The sequence below is a fragment of the Phyllosticta capitalensis genome (genome assembly GCF_038381095.1).
Source record: "Phyllosticta capitalensis strain CBS 128856 chromosome Unknown BKA78scaffold_5, whole genome shotgun sequence".
NCBI lineage: Eukaryota > Fungi > Ascomycota > Dothideomycetes > Botryosphaeriales > Phyllostictaceae > Phyllosticta > Phyllosticta capitalensis.
The window spans coordinates 1,909,088-1,922,888 of record NW_027117443.1 but is presented as its reverse complement, the minus strand read 5'-3'; the positions used below and the strand labels follow the sequence as shown (position 1 = coordinate 1,922,888).

At 52.7% G+C, this 13,801-nt stretch overlaps 6 protein-coding genes across 6 annotated transcripts; 2 read left to right on the top strand and 4 right to left on the bottom strand.

The window, feature by feature from the left end:
• Nucleotides 1-13: 13 nt before the first annotated feature.
• Nucleotides 14-928, top strand: BKA78DRAFT_295787 (uncharacterized protein; the record flags this gene model as incomplete). Its single annotated transcript, XM_066886525.1, has 1 exon — nucleotides 14-928. One exon carries the CDS (start codon nucleotides 14-16, stop codon nucleotides 926-928), a length of 915 nt encoding a protein of 304 aa, XP_066744589.1.
• Nucleotides 929-2,175: 1,247 nt separating this feature from the next.
• BKA78DRAFT_314963 (uncharacterized protein) lies at nucleotides 2,176-4,094 on the bottom strand. Its single transcript, XM_066888511.1, has 3 exons — nucleotides 3,713-4,094; nucleotides 3,149-3,661; nucleotides 2,176-3,101 (listed from the first exon to the last, which is right to left on the bottom strand). Exons 1-3 carry the CDS (start codon nucleotides 3,987-3,989, stop codon nucleotides 2,512-2,514), a joined length of 1,380 nt encoding a protein of 459 aa, XP_066744588.1. The 5' UTR covers nucleotides 3,990-4,094; the 3' UTR covers nucleotides 2,176-2,511.
• A 125-nt stretch (nucleotides 4,095-4,219) lies between these two features.
• On the bottom strand, nucleotides 4,220-6,085 carry BKA78DRAFT_314959 (chaperonin 10-like protein). Its single transcript, XM_066888510.1, has 4 exons — nucleotides 5,677-6,085; nucleotides 5,192-5,562; nucleotides 4,719-5,133; nucleotides 4,220-4,672 (listed from the first exon to the last, which is right to left on the bottom strand). The coding sequence occupies exons 1-4, from the start codon at nucleotides 5,782-5,784 to the stop codon at nucleotides 4,358-4,360; spliced, it is 1,209 nt and encodes a 402-aa protein (XP_066744587.1). The 5' UTR covers nucleotides 5,785-6,085; the 3' UTR covers nucleotides 4,220-4,357.
• A 2,257-nt stretch (nucleotides 6,086-8,342) lies between these two features.
• Nucleotides 8,343-10,242, bottom strand: BKA78DRAFT_139434 (epoxide hydrolase). Its single transcript, XM_066882730.1, has 6 exons — nucleotides 10,052-10,242; nucleotides 9,943-9,995; nucleotides 9,774-9,881; nucleotides 9,212-9,664; nucleotides 9,063-9,160; nucleotides 8,343-8,995 (listed from the first exon to the last, which is right to left on the bottom strand). The coding sequence occupies exons 1-6, from the start codon at nucleotides 10,131-10,133 to the stop codon at nucleotides 8,767-8,769; spliced, it is 1,023 nt and encodes a 340-aa protein (XP_066744586.1). The 5' UTR covers nucleotides 10,134-10,242; the 3' UTR covers nucleotides 8,343-8,766.
• A 530-nt stretch (nucleotides 10,243-10,772) lies between these two features.
• Nucleotides 10,773-12,124, bottom strand: BKA78DRAFT_139487 (pinin/SDK/memA/ protein conserved region-domain-containing protein). The gene is made up of 4 exons (XM_066882731.1): nucleotides 12,022-12,124; nucleotides 11,509-11,968; nucleotides 11,387-11,455; nucleotides 10,773-11,337 (listed from the first exon to the last, which is right to left on the bottom strand). The coding sequence occupies exons 1-4, from the start codon at nucleotides 12,036-12,038 to the stop codon at nucleotides 10,939-10,941; spliced, it is 945 nt and encodes a 314-aa protein (XP_066744585.1). The 5' UTR covers nucleotides 12,039-12,124; the 3' UTR covers nucleotides 10,773-10,938.
• A 63-nt stretch (nucleotides 12,125-12,187) lies between these two features.
• On the top strand, nucleotides 12,188-13,005 carry BKA78DRAFT_314947 (PHF5-like protein). The gene is made up of 3 exons (XM_066888509.1): nucleotides 12,188-12,382; nucleotides 12,433-12,607; nucleotides 12,669-13,005. The coding sequence occupies exons 1-3, from the start codon at nucleotides 12,366-12,368 to the stop codon at nucleotides 12,801-12,803; spliced, it is 327 nt and encodes a 108-aa protein (XP_066744584.1). The 5' UTR covers nucleotides 12,188-12,365; the 3' UTR covers nucleotides 12,804-13,005.
• The last annotated feature ends 796 nt before the right edge of the window (nucleotides 13,006-13,801 follow it).

Genomic DNA, 13,801 nt, shown 5'->3' with positions numbered 1-13,801 from the left:
AAGCTCCTGCAACATGTCTCTCAACTCGAACAACGTCCCCTCAACAAAGCCTTCGTTCAGTTTCTCGACCAAAACCCACATCGACTCGCTCAAGGAATTTTGTGGGGATGTACAGGGAGCCATCGACAAAGCACTCCCCACAGGCTCCTATGTTCCGTTCTCGAATGTTACAGTCTTGGGGATGACGTGGAGCAACGATGACCTGGGCTGCAAGAAGTATGAGGACATGCTTCTCAAGGTGTTCAGAGACATCTACCATTTCAAGACGCAGTCCCTGGTGATCCCGGCTCAGGATTTCTCTCCAGGCCAGGTCGTGAGAGATACTGTTAACGAGATGTTCAAAGGTGCAAAAGCAGATGAGCTCTTCATCATCATCTATTCCGGTCACTCGTGGATGAATGAAGAGCGGCTGTTTTGGTTCGGGGCAAAGGCCCGCGACCTCCCTCTGCAGGCCGCAAAGCCTTGGATCCATTGGAAGGACATCGAAGGCCACATGACTCATTTGAGAGCGCGAGTCTTACATATCTTCGACACTTGCGTCGCCGCCAACGCGTCACTCCATGAAGGACCGGAGTTTCTGGGAGCATCTGGATTCCATGACATAGCGTCGTCGGCGGATCGCAACTTTATAACCGTTCTCTGCGACGTCCTCAAAAAGGCGGCTGGAAATCCACGAACAGTTGCACAGCTTCACGGTGACATGATGCGCAAGAACGAGAAGACGAGATTACTTGGAGCAACTCCTGTCCACTTACTCGACGACAACAAGCCCAGCATTGTTCTGCACAAAGTCCCGGGTCCTTCTCTTCCGGGCGAGGCTCGCGCGAGCTCCCTGAAAGAAATCAACAACTCCGTCGCCCGTGTTCTCATTTCGGTCAACCTCTCTGGCGAAATGTCTATTCCAGACAGAAGCGAGTGGCAGAAGTGACTTCTCTCAGATCTTCCCAAGGATTTGCAGTCCCTTTCGATCCGAGTCGAGAGTATCCACAATTCGAACTCCCTCCTCGTCATTGTTTCGATGCCCGTAGAAATCTGGGACTGTCTTCCGGCCAAAAAAAGGGCATACAACTTCATTTCCTTCGTGTACCAGGATCAAGGCGACACAGAGCGATCTGGCGGCTCACAGCCGTATCCTTTCAAAGAGCGGAAGGAAAATATCCCTATCCGCAGCCGTGGCGACAGCTCTGGGGGCAGGAAGTAAGCTTTCCTTTGATTTGCGGCACCCACTTTCAGGGCATTGACCACCGGGTATTCCTGGTCTTTCTTCCCTTTTTCTGCTTGAGGTCACGTCAGCAAGGCCGGGGAACGCCTTCAAATTGTTTTTTCTCTTGGGGTGGTCCGCTTGGTCTTGTCAAGGCTTGAGTAAGGATAGGGGGAGAGCCACTATCCGGGGCATTTGTCTTGGGGTCTGCTGGTTTTCATGTTCCAATGGTTTTGCGATCGTTGTGTGCGGCAGCATTTGTCAGGGAACTTGGGACAATGCACAAGAAATGATGTACTTAGCTACTGATAGGGAGGTGAAGAAAATGACAAGTGTTTCTTAGACAGTGGGTCCTTTGCGGGATAAGCCGATTCGGGTGTGCGGTCTTGGATTGACTGTCTACTGGTATCTGTACTGAGTGTCTGTATCCCTTTTTCTCTGAGGTCTCTACTCTCTGCAACGAGTTTTTTCAAAGCATGTCCTCTTGTCTCCCACGGTCGTTAACAATCCGCGTGCGAAAGGGGAGTGATCATGTGTCGATGTAAGAGACGAACATGAGTAATCTTCTTTCACTGTGAGAAGCGACAGGGAGTGATCATGTGTCAATACTAAAGACGAACAGGAGTGGTCGTCCTCCGCTGCGAGGGGCGACGGGGAGTGATCGTGTCTTGATATGAGAGGCGAATGGGAGTAATCGAGTCTGGCTGTGAGAGGCGTTGGGAAGTGATCGTGTGTAGATGTAAGAGGCGAATGGGAGTGATCTTGTCCACTGGAAGAGGCCACAGGGAGTGATCGTGTTCCGCTGCGAAAGGAGAATGAGCTGAACTTGTACGATTTGTGGGCGGGGCCACAGGTCACAGTATGCAGTCATCGATTCCCAAGGGATGATACAAGGCTCAACAAGGAAGCCACGAGCCGGCGAACCGTGGGTGTAATAAAGTTGCCCGCCCGTCATATGACTGTAAGGAGTTTGAGCGGGCATGGTTTGAATATGGTCTTAGATTGACTATCTTGCTGGTCTCCTTGATGCCTATGCTTCTCTTCCTCTTGAGTCTTTACTCTTTATCGTGACTGCGTCAGGGGGTTGCGCTCCCCATTCCTGTTGCTGCTTCTGTCTCTCGTGCCACACATCGTGGGCGAGAGTTTGATTAGAGCAAAGTAAGATGGGTATCCACCTCTGATCGTGAATGGCAACCCATGGCCAAGTGGCGTGCCATATCTCAAATGCAAGCCGACGCCAAAGACGCCTCGCTTTCTGTAGCAAGAACTTGCAAACCGTCTTTCTGAAACCATCCTCCCGTGGCAAGTCATCAGCCACCCCTGCGACCCATCATGCCCATCATACCGCTCCTGCCCTCTCCTGGGCTCATGAATGGACCTCCAAAACCCCTGCCGCCACCTGAGCCAGAGCCCATCATGCCAGCAAACCCACCGTTGCTGCCGCCGCCACCCATCAGACTATCCAAGTCGAAGGCCCCACCTCCACGGTCAAATGCACCTCCGCCGCGCATGAGGACAGATGGTCCTCCACTATTGCTCATGGCTTTGGCTTGACGCTGAGATTCGACCACTGCGCTCTTCTTGCCTAGTTGGCTGGCATCAGCCAGCGAGGCTGTGATTTCGGCGAGTAGCGATGTCAATGCCACATCAGAACGCTGCTCGGCAGCTTCGCGAGCAAAAGTGGCACGGTCGGGAGGCGCAAGGAGCGGGAGGCGAGAGACGAGAGCATTGATGGAGCGAAGGATTTCGTGATTCGGTTGTTCTGAGGGGGAGGTGGTCATGGGAATCGAGGCGTCGGTGAGGTAGCTTGGAGGCATCGTTGTTAGATAGGTCTGGAGGAGATCGACGCGATTCCGTAACATGCGAATGGCGTTCGCTTTGGCAGTCAGGCTTGCAAGCACTGTGATAGTTAGCAGAGGGCCGGGATGTACTTTTGACGCGACTTACGCTCTTCATCTTCCGAGGATAGCGGGACCGAATCCTCGTTGATTGCGCCATTCACATCCTCTGATTTCTTCCGACCCTTGCCCTTGCCTGCGTCGCTAGGACCTGCTGCTGTTGTTGCTTTGGGAATCTCCGACGCGTTACCGCCACCCTTGGCCACAAAGTCCACCGCAATCATCTCTGCCTCACCCGTCTCGACGGCGTAGGTCAGCTCTCTGAACTTCAACTGCTTGCCCTGGCCTGGTGCCGCGCCGTCAATGTCCATCGCGGCACTCTTGTCGTTGTTGCCGCTGTTGCCTTCCCACAAGCTCTCGTACACGCCAAGAGGCAGCCTGCCGCCAGTCGCGTTGCCTTCCAGCACTGATTCTGGGTGGAAGAGGAGGAGAAGCGCAGTCTCATTGTGGACGTTTTGGATGTACTCGTGGATGGGCAGGTGGTGCAATGCAGGTCCAGTCGGTGCTCCGAGAGTGAACCAGCCAACCAGGTCCAAGGCGGGAGATTTGTACACGGTCTTGTCTACAAACTAGTCAGCAAATCCATGAGACCATACGCACTGAAACGACTTACACTGCTCCAGGCGTGTGCAAAACCAGTCATGATCTACCCTGGCTTCGCCGTCTTCGCCAGCGACAAGCTTGCACTCAAACGCGACCTCCATTGTGATTTCGCGACCATTTTGTTGGCCTATTATGGCTCCAACCACGGGACCGTTTTGCTGACGGAGGGTATGGCGCGTAATATAGTCGGAAACGGTAAGGAGGACCAGAGGATGCAGTTGAATGTGCGGGCTGGTGTCGGAGGCTCTCGTGGTTGATATGAGCGGGTTCTCTGCCACGTCGGCCATCTTGGGCTATGCAGACAGAGATATTGGAGCGAGAGATTCGGAATGCACCGCGGTGCAAGGGAGCTGGTTGCGCTGTATCTGCGAGAGGATTGAAGGGTTTAGACGTGAAGTTGAAGTTGTCAAGCAGCGCCGGTCGTAGAGCTACGGGCAGGCGGCGGCAGTGAGCACGGACCACCAACCACCGCGGGAGCGAGCGTCATTGCAGCCCGGCTGCCCGTCTTCACTTCAACTCAAAACCTCTCGTTGGTATCCATCATTGATTAAATCAGCATCTTTCTTCTGTGTTGAAACTGCACGCGCTACATGAGGACTCCCCTAGCACAACTGCCGGCAAACTCAACTATTCTCAGCTCGTCTAACCTCCGAAGCTACTCCATACACTTCCTGTCTTGCCGACTTTCGATGAGAACCTTTAGCACAAGATTTCCCTCGTCATCCACTGCTCTCGACGCAAGTTCGAATGCATCGCGAGCTTCCGCCAACCCTTGGAAGCGGTGCGTGATCATGGCATCCAGATTTGGCAACACCCCGGCGGAGAGGAGTTTCAAGCCAATAGGGTACGTATTGGCATATCGGAACACGCCGAGGATGTCAACTTCCTTCCATTGCGAAGCCGACATCTGTAGAGTCTGAGTTGGCGTTCCCATACCGACCATGATCAATTTTCCTCCAGGTCTAGTGGCCTGCGAAGCTGTTAGTCGAGTGCGGGAAAATGGTCTTTTTACTTACGTAGAGACCAGCCTGCGTACAAACTTCTTTCCCTGTGCATTCGAACGTAACATCAGCGCCTTCAGCATCTAGCTCGCCGGCGTAGGCAATCGCAACAACATCGTTGGCAAGCTCCTTAGCCACGGAATGCACGTGGTCTTCTTTGGCAGCATGAGGATTATCAGTCACGACGTAGCCCCTTGTGGCGAAACCATGGTCAAGCGCAAACTTGACTCGGCTGACGTTGATGTCTGCGATGAGCACTGTTGTGGCGCCGGACAATTTGGCCATCGCGGCAGTGAGTAGGCCAACTGCGCCCGCACCAAGAACTATGGCTGTGTCGCCTTGCTCTACCACAGCTCTCCGTGTTGCATGGATAGCCACGGCTAACGGCTCTAAAAGAGCCACCGATCCGGTGGAGACGTGGTCCGGAACTCTAAGAAAGCGTCAATCGATGTCAATCTAAAGGCCCTGCGAAATGCCACGGCAAATACCTATGACACCACTTTGCGGGGTGATTGATCCGCTCCTGCAAGGTCCCCTGGAAATGTGGCACAGTCTTTGCGCTACTTCTGAACCGCATCCTTTGGCACAGATTGTACCGCCCTCGCTGGCAGCTCCTACAAGAATCGCAGGGCACACCGACCTCAATGGCGACACGGTCACCGAGTGTGAAGCCCTCAACACCTTCGCCAATTCCAACAACAACTCCGGCAGATTCGTGGCCTAGGGAGAGTGGTGAAAGAATTTGGACATCGCCATTCCGGAATTTGGTGTAGTAGCTCAAGTCTGAGCCGCATATTCCAGTAGCACTGATCGCAACTTGTAGCTCCCCGGCGAGCGGATCCGCGATTGTCCTGGTCTTCTGGATTCTGACGTCAGCAATCATATCTAGTGAATTGAGGAGAACATCTGTATAGTCGGCTCCTGTCTTTTATACGACGCTTAGGCCCAGTGCGAGTGCGCCAGGCAAACTTACGATCCGGAGGTCGCGTGGTCCATGCAGTACAGAAGCCTGAATACTTGCAGGACTGGTGTCAGACTTCCCCTGCAGCTGGACATGTTCTGCGATTGCCGACGGTGCCATGTTTGTCTTCTTGAAGCTTTTCTCGTGTTCTCTGAAGACTTGCTCACTGCCCGCAAGTCATCGACTGGTATTTATAGCAAGCTCCGGCCACAGTGGAGTCTGGCTGCTCCTTGTCCAAACGGGGGCAATGATCAAATAATCTCGACCCATGCCCGTTTTCTCCAGTCGATGGATCTGCCCCGTTGACTTGCGACGATTTGCGGCAGGATCCGCGCGAACGCCTCTACAACCATGTCTCCTGGCGACTCACCGGCCATGCCTCATCGGCCACGCCGGAGGAAGTTCTATCGTATCGTTTGGGGGTTGACATCGATCAGATTATCTTGCAGTTCGTTTGCCTCATTCTCTGCATCGCGTGCAGCCGCATCCATCCAATCAAATGCAGTACATTCCAGGGGTGCCAACAAGACTGAACCCGATTAGTTCCACAGTGGTTGACGAGAGGAATTACCAATTCCTAGGCGTCTGTACGGTTGAGGCAGACTCGAGGGGGCTAGAGAGCATTCAAACTCTTTGTACCTCGAAGATAGAGAAAATCTACTTGCTCAAAGCATGGTTACAAGGAGTCATCAAAGGCTTACGTACTATGACATGCGACGACGCCCTGGTCGGTTAGTAGTTTCTTTCATCACCCGCTGTGGTCCTGACCTCAATCACTCCTTACAGACCTTGTTAACTTAATTCCGTCATCCTGTAGCGGAATCGTGGAGCGTCTATCGACCGAGACAGATACTTGTCCATTGCTTGTGTTGAGGTTGCAGGATTTCTAGTTCCAGGCCCTGAATTTTCGACAAATTCGCTTATTGCTTTCTAGCATCGAACCGGATAGCAAATTTTTGAACTGTCTATATCGAGGGTTGGCGCTGTTCCTACAAGGAGACGGTCTCAGGACATCCGTCCATTCCAAAGCTTGCAGCATTGCATGCAAGGCTCATGCATACGACAACACACTCCATGGAGAGTCTTTTCTCGCTTAGACATCGAGCCTCCTCGGACACGAACAATGCAGCCATGAATCCAGTATGCCAAATCACACAAGACTACAGACAACAGAATAATCTTTGTTCCTATTACCGCACGCTGAAATACTGGATAGCAGAGCCCGTTCCTCGTCACAATCTGCACGCGAAGTGGGGACAATCAATTGTGGAGCTGAATCATTCGCAGCTGCCGTTGACTCTGATAAAGTTGCATGAGCAGTCCGAACGTCACACCGCGTCAGAAATCCCATGTCGCTCAGACCTCAGCATTCGGAAGACTTTGTTTCGGCCTCACCGTCCACGGCACTTCCCACCGGGAGATGGCGCTCTAATTTCGAACATCAATTTGGAATAAAGCTCTGAAATTCCTATATTCAAATCACTGCGTGTCTTGCCCACAGAAAACGTATTCCAGAATTCTACCCGCGATTAAGTTGCAGCCCGAAGGAGGGATCATTGCAATATCTCAACACCAAAGATGATATTAGTCAACAGAGCACCAATAGACTTATTTCACAAAAGCGCTCAGCATGTGCTTCCGCAGTAGGCCCTCTTACCAAGCATTGATCATCAGCACGTGGGCACATGCAAAGCCACGATAGATGGCCACGCAACGCCTTCGCGCATCTTAGCCTTGTCCAAATGTGGTGGCTACGCCTCCACAGGCAGCCTCGACATTTGGAAATGCTGAGAAGGTGGTCGTATTAGTCCTTTGTGTGTTTGGATTTGTTTCAAATGCAAAATTCCTGAATACTTTTTTTTAACCCCTAATATTGCGGCTGCGCAGCAGCATCCTTCCGTAGGCTTCGTGCCAGATTTGCTTCTCGCCACATCGCGCCAGAGATTCCCCATCTTTGAAACGTCCTATGTGCGAACAGATGCTTTACTATGTATGCAGTAAGTTGTAGAATATTTTCATGAGGAGGGAGGTTTGTCTGCTTGAACAATCCGGCTTTAAGCACCTCCGTGCTCGGACCAGCTAGTGCAGCACATCAACTTTCCGATTTAGGTAATGATGGGAGCCGAACGAGACGGTGTCTGTATGATTTCGCTGTTCTTTAAGCAGAAAATGGAAAGCGAGTCTTTGACGCGGATTGGCCCCAGTGAGGCTCTAGGAATTGTATGTATGTCGCGTTTCCAAGCATAGTTGCTCTCTTCAAAGCTTGCGGGCGCGCTCAATACTTGCGGCTTGTGGAGATGGAATTCCGGTTCCAGAGGTAAGAGTAGTCACAGCATCTTGGATTCTGTCTGTGCTGACGTCAAAGACCCTTCTAAGGCACAGGAGTGGGACAATGAGACGAAGTTTTGGCCCAAAATCAAAATGAAAAGCGGTATACAGATCTTCTCTCTCACTTTCTATCACTTAGTACAGCCACTTCGAGCTGATAAATGCTTGACGAAGGACTTTGCAGCGACCGAGGGTAAGATGGCCCACGTTCCCTTCAGCTCGAAGACGCCAAACGCAGCGACGACTGGTCGGTGCTTGGTATTCCTTGGTTATGGCAAGGACGTGGTCACTCCTTCCTGTTTTCTGAGTTGGAAGCACCCACGCCACAGGGGGTTGCAAGAGAAAGGGTAATTCAAATGCGATGCCGGTGCTCGAATGCTCCCTGTAGCTTTGTTCTTAGACATGGTGATTCGGCGAGGAAGTCAAGATGTATGTGTATAGGGAGTGTCCAAACACCTTACTTACTACCTAGAAAGTTAGACGTTTGAGGGCGTGAAACGATGGCTACAGGGGGCATTCGAGCACCCCGTATCACCATGGAGTTGCCATTTCTTTTGCAATCCACCGTGACGCTTTTCAGTCAAAAAGCAAGCCGAAAGACATTACTGTTCATATTCCTTTTTTGCGTTCCAAATGCTTAGCAAATCAAGACGACCGCTAAGAAAGATGCTTCCTAAAATGCAAATGCTGCCAGCCGACCTGCCAGAATGCAACCAACCAGCCATGCGTGCAGAGCACCTCAGGTTATCCAAGAAACCAAAACAAAATCTCCGCTCAAAGCGAACTCTTCTCGCCAGCAAACACAACCTTCTCGCTCCAGTCCTTGATGATCTGGTTGATTTCATCCGGCTTCTCCCACTGGCCAAAGTGGTTCGCGTCGACGCTCGAGCGCGTCAGGTTGGGGATGAACTTCTCCATGCCCAGCGACATTTCGGGCTTCAGGACAGCGTCCTTAGCCGTGGCGATGAAGAGGACGTGGGCATCGATGTTGGGGTTGGTCAGGCTGGGTGGAGTGTGTTAGAAAATGGGAGTTTGGGGAGTTGGAGTTGGGGACGGGTAAAAGCACTTACGCAAGCTCCTCCTCATAGTTGACCTTGCGCGTGCGATACCACGATAGTGGTCCATTGAGTCCATTCTTCGAGTATTGCTCAGCGTAAAAGTCGAGTTCCTGAACCAGTCAGCCAACGCGCACTCCAAGAGACTTCTAGCCACGGCTCACCTTCTCCGTCATGAAAGGCCCCCTCTCCAGCTTGGGAAGATTCTCCAGAATAATACCCTTGAGAGGATGGAACCCATACTCGCCGTTCGGGCCCCTACCACCGCTCACAAACTTCATGAAGTTGCGCAGCTCCTCCTTGGTCGTGAGGACCTCGGCGTCGCCCGCCGCGAGCTGCAGCTGGTAGCGGAACTGCGGCAGCGGGCCGTTGACGACGTCCTCGATCGACATGTACGTCTTGGAGGGCGGCGAGTAGGGCGTACTAATGGCGAAGATGTGAGAGACGAGCTTGGGGTACCAAAGCGCGACGCGGTAGACGACAGCTCCGCCCCAGTCGTGGCCACCCAGGACGATCTGGGGGGCGTTGAGTTGGCGCGCCAGCTCAGCGATGTCGTCCGAGGCGCGCTTGAAGCCGTAGAAAGAGATATTGGACTCAGGGGGGACACGAGGAGCGTCCTGGAGAATTGGTCAAAACTTGGCCTTTTTACCGTACAGAGAAACCTTTTGAGTCCAGTCTTTGAGGAGTTGATATGCTTGGTCTTTGCTTTGCTCCTGGAGAACTTACAGTACCGCCGTATCCCATCATGTCAAGAGCTGCGACGCGGTAGCCCATCTCGATGAGAGCGGGGATCTGGTAGCGCCAGCCGAATGAAAGATCGGGCCATCCATGGACCTGAAGTCCAGCGTTAGTAGAGCATTCGGCAATTGTCAGAGGGGACAAAATGCAGCCTCACAAGCACAATGGTGGCCTTGAACTGGCCGCTCTTGGGAACACCGAAAATATAATCTGGGCCAAGAGTTAGTTCTTGAGCTGTAGGTGTTCAATTCTCTTCGTAGACATACGGTACGTGTGGCCATTGAGGACGGTCGTCTTGTGCTCGACACGTGGGTCGGAGATGGGGTCGATCGGCGTGACTGACGCCATGGTGGTGCTTGGACGTTGGAAGGGGTCAACTAAACTAAACAAACAACACACTCCAAAATCTCGAGACTCGAGACTTGGATACTCAGGGACAGTGACGTGAGGTTGTTAATATAGCAATCGATCTGGTCTGTGCCGTGGTTTTACGGGCGAAAAGTTGTGGAGCAGCGAGAGCCCTATCAGTTAGGCCGAGGTTCCCTGAACGGCTCTTACGCCGGTCGTTCAGGGCCTGCCAAGTGACCATCTCATGCCACTATTCGCTGAACGGAGAATGCATACACGAGAAACTTGCTGAGTAATTGTAGAATGCGATGGAGGTAGGCAACCATCTGTCGTGCTTCTGTGGTTGCTCCCAAAGCGGGTTGGACGAGCATTTAACCCCTCATGCCAAGCCACACCGGGTCTGATGGTCTGATGCCACATGAAGACAGTCGTGTAATGACTTGAGAGATGTTGCGCTAGGGAATAGAGAACTAGAAATTGAATCAGGTGCTTGCGCAACATTTTGAGGTCCCAGACTTGCGTACACTAGCTACTGCACCTCGTCAGTGGCACTGTTTGGAAATGCCATTTACCACCGGACCAAAGCCTTTTGAAAATTATTTTGCTGATTTGTTTGCTCCACCGGATCTGATCGTCATATGCTAATGTACAGCGTCTCCCTTTTTTGAAACCGACCAACTCCTGAATCGACTGGACAGTAATCGCTATGGTATCATGCTGTGCCCGAAGAAACCCTCAAAAGACAGAGACGTTAGTAACTGACTGACCAAAGGGAGCACTCAAACTCCCGGGCCAAAAACAGCCGTTAGTAGATTACAGTGTCTTCCTCCGCCTCTAGCACCTCTTCGCCATTATCGTGCGCGTGCTCGTCATTCTTGTCGTCGTTTTCCTTGGTCGTGTTGTCGTTGTCCTGGGGCTGTTCAGGCTGCATCTCCGAGGTTACCTGCTCATGTCTAGTAGTCTCACTTGCTTCTTGTTCCGACGACTTGGGTCGCTCGTCATTACCAGTCTCTGGCTGCTCCGTGTCCGCCGGTTGTGCAACTTCGTCTTCAGCCGTTGTGCCGTTGGTCTCTTCCTGCTGCCTCTCAGCTTCCTTTTGTTTTTCAAACTGCTCGAGCTCCCTGTCGACAGTCGCTTCGGCCTCTTCGATTTGCGTTTTGATGGTCTCTTCCTCCTCCGGCTTCAACTCCCATGGTTTGTAGTACTGCGGCATCTGTCAGCAGCGCAATCTGAATCTCTTGAATGGAACGTACAAGTTTGGGCTCCGTCTCCGTCTGCAGGAAGTGTGACATGGCGAGCATGTTGGAATGCCGGATGCGCATCTGTTTGAGTACTCAGTGTCTGCCCGCCTCTTGAATCCTTGGTGCCAACATACCGACTGCTCGTCAAACTTTCTTTGCTCTCTGCGCCTCACGACCATGAGATCTTCCAACCTCTGCTTCTTCTTCTGGTCGAACTCCTCAGCCTGGAGCTTGAGCTTCTCCTGTTGCTTCTTCTCAATGTCCGCCCGCCGCCTCTGCGCCGCCGATGAGGAACTCTGGGAAAGTGTCCCCAAAAGCGCTCCAAATAATCGCTGTCCGCGCTTGCGCTCCTCAACGTTGCCGTTCCTGCGGCGGTCGGCGCGACGATCTGCAGTGCGGTCGGTCGAGCTCTCTGCTGGAATGCCATCCTGGGATTCGTTGTTGGTATTGTCTATGCTGAGACGAGGGCGCTTGCTACCGGCATCGGACACTGACGACTGTCTTCGTTTGGGGGCAGGATTGTCGCGAGGTGGAGTAGTCGTTGCAGCAGGCGGCGGGGAGTTGTCAGGTACAAAGACGGCCGAGGCGAGGACTCTGGGCATACCGAGTCAGTGGGGGATTTTTAGAGTCTAGTATACGGTACTCACGGTTCTTCCTCTGCCATTTTGAATATCAGCACGCGGCAAGAAGAAATCCAATGGCAGAGGATGTAGGCGCAACTTGACAAACGAAGTGCATCTTGCGGCGTCGGCACGCGCAATAGAGAGACGGCCTGCCCTGTGGCGCCGGGCCGAGGAGGTCTAAGCTTCATGATCTTATCTTATCGCCACATCGAATTATTCGAACGGCGAACGGAGCTCCAAGACCATCCACAGCTTAACAATCGCCAGCTCCTCTGACTACGAAACTCGCCGCTGAATTTAAAGCCTGCAGCAACTGGTTCTCCTCGCTCACTTCCAGCTCCTACCATCTACTCACATCCTCCATCAACATGTCTCGCCACCACCCGTAAGTTCTCGCGCGCGTCTCCCACGGAAGCTATGCTAACAGCTGCCCAGCGACTTGGTGATGTGCCGAAAGCAGCCCGGCATCGCCATCGGACGCCTCTGCGACAAGTGCGATGGCAAGTGCCCGGTCTGCGACTCCTACGTCCGTCCCACCACGCTGGTGCGCATCTGCGACGAGTGCTCCTTCGGAAACTACCAAAACAAGTGTGTCGTTTGCGGCGGTGAGGTGAGTAGACCTGGAAAAGATTCGCGTACGCTGGAACATTGCTGACATCGGATGTTCATAGGGAATCTCGGACGCCTTCTACTGCTTCGAGTGCACGCGCCTAGAGAAAGACCGCGACGGCTGCCCCAAGATCATCAACCTGGGAAGTTCGAGAACAGATTTGTTCTACCAGAAAAAGAATTTCAGAAATCATTGATCTCCGGCTCGGAATGAAAGAGATTGGCGCTTTGGAGTTGGTGGTTGGGAAAGGGTTTCATTCGAGTTGTTTGCATGCTCGACCGCTCAAAAGGACAGAGGGCGCGATATTCATGGCAGGATCATGGTAGGCCGTTTTAGGAAAGCCAGCATCAAGCAATCATTGACTTCTTTACGACAGTCGTCCGTCGCCACTGCATACGTGCACGCCTCGCAGGTTGTTGCGGGCCCGGTTGGCGATAGTCATCTTGGGATCAATCCGCTTTCCGCCGGGATCAGAGCTGACTCTTGTTCAGATCTTTCCACTCTTGGTTCTCTCGAAGTGATTCCCGCTACTTTGGATTTTGAATTTCAAGAGCGCCGTCGGATTGGTGCCGACCGTCGAGGACTTGACGCTGTAGGTTTTGTGCGACCATCATGACACAGCTTGAGAGCAGGAAATCAGCACCGTTTGCCGTAGATTGCGAGCTCCTCGAGCCCACCTTTGTCTAGCCCTGCAGGTTTAGGGCTGGACAAAAATTGGCCATGAGTGAGTGGAGCCATGTTTATTCCACCCCTGGCTCCCACATCTCTTCCTTGGGTCATGCGCGACCCAAGAATCTGATTGGCGCACTCGCGCAACTTTGAACGTCGTGTTCAAGGAACACTAAAAGGAAGGGATGTCGGACGGAGTGTGTGGTCACTCCTACAAGCCCAAGAGGGTTGTGATTCGCAACATCGAAAGTCTTTCCACCGTGGTCCGGAGGCGTCGGTCAGATTGTTTATGAATCGGTCGCTGCGAGGCACTGAGAGAATAGCAGGTAGGCAATGTAGTTCTGCCGCTTTCCCTGTCTCTCCGAGCGCGTGTAGAAGCAACATTATGGTGTTGTGAGAGACGCGTGATATGCCAATACCGGTTCAACATTCGTAGCGAAGGCGAAGAAGCTGCCACTTTGTAGACAAGCTCGTCCAGGTCCACACTACCTGGGCGGACAGGAGTGTTCACTGATTGGTTCATTC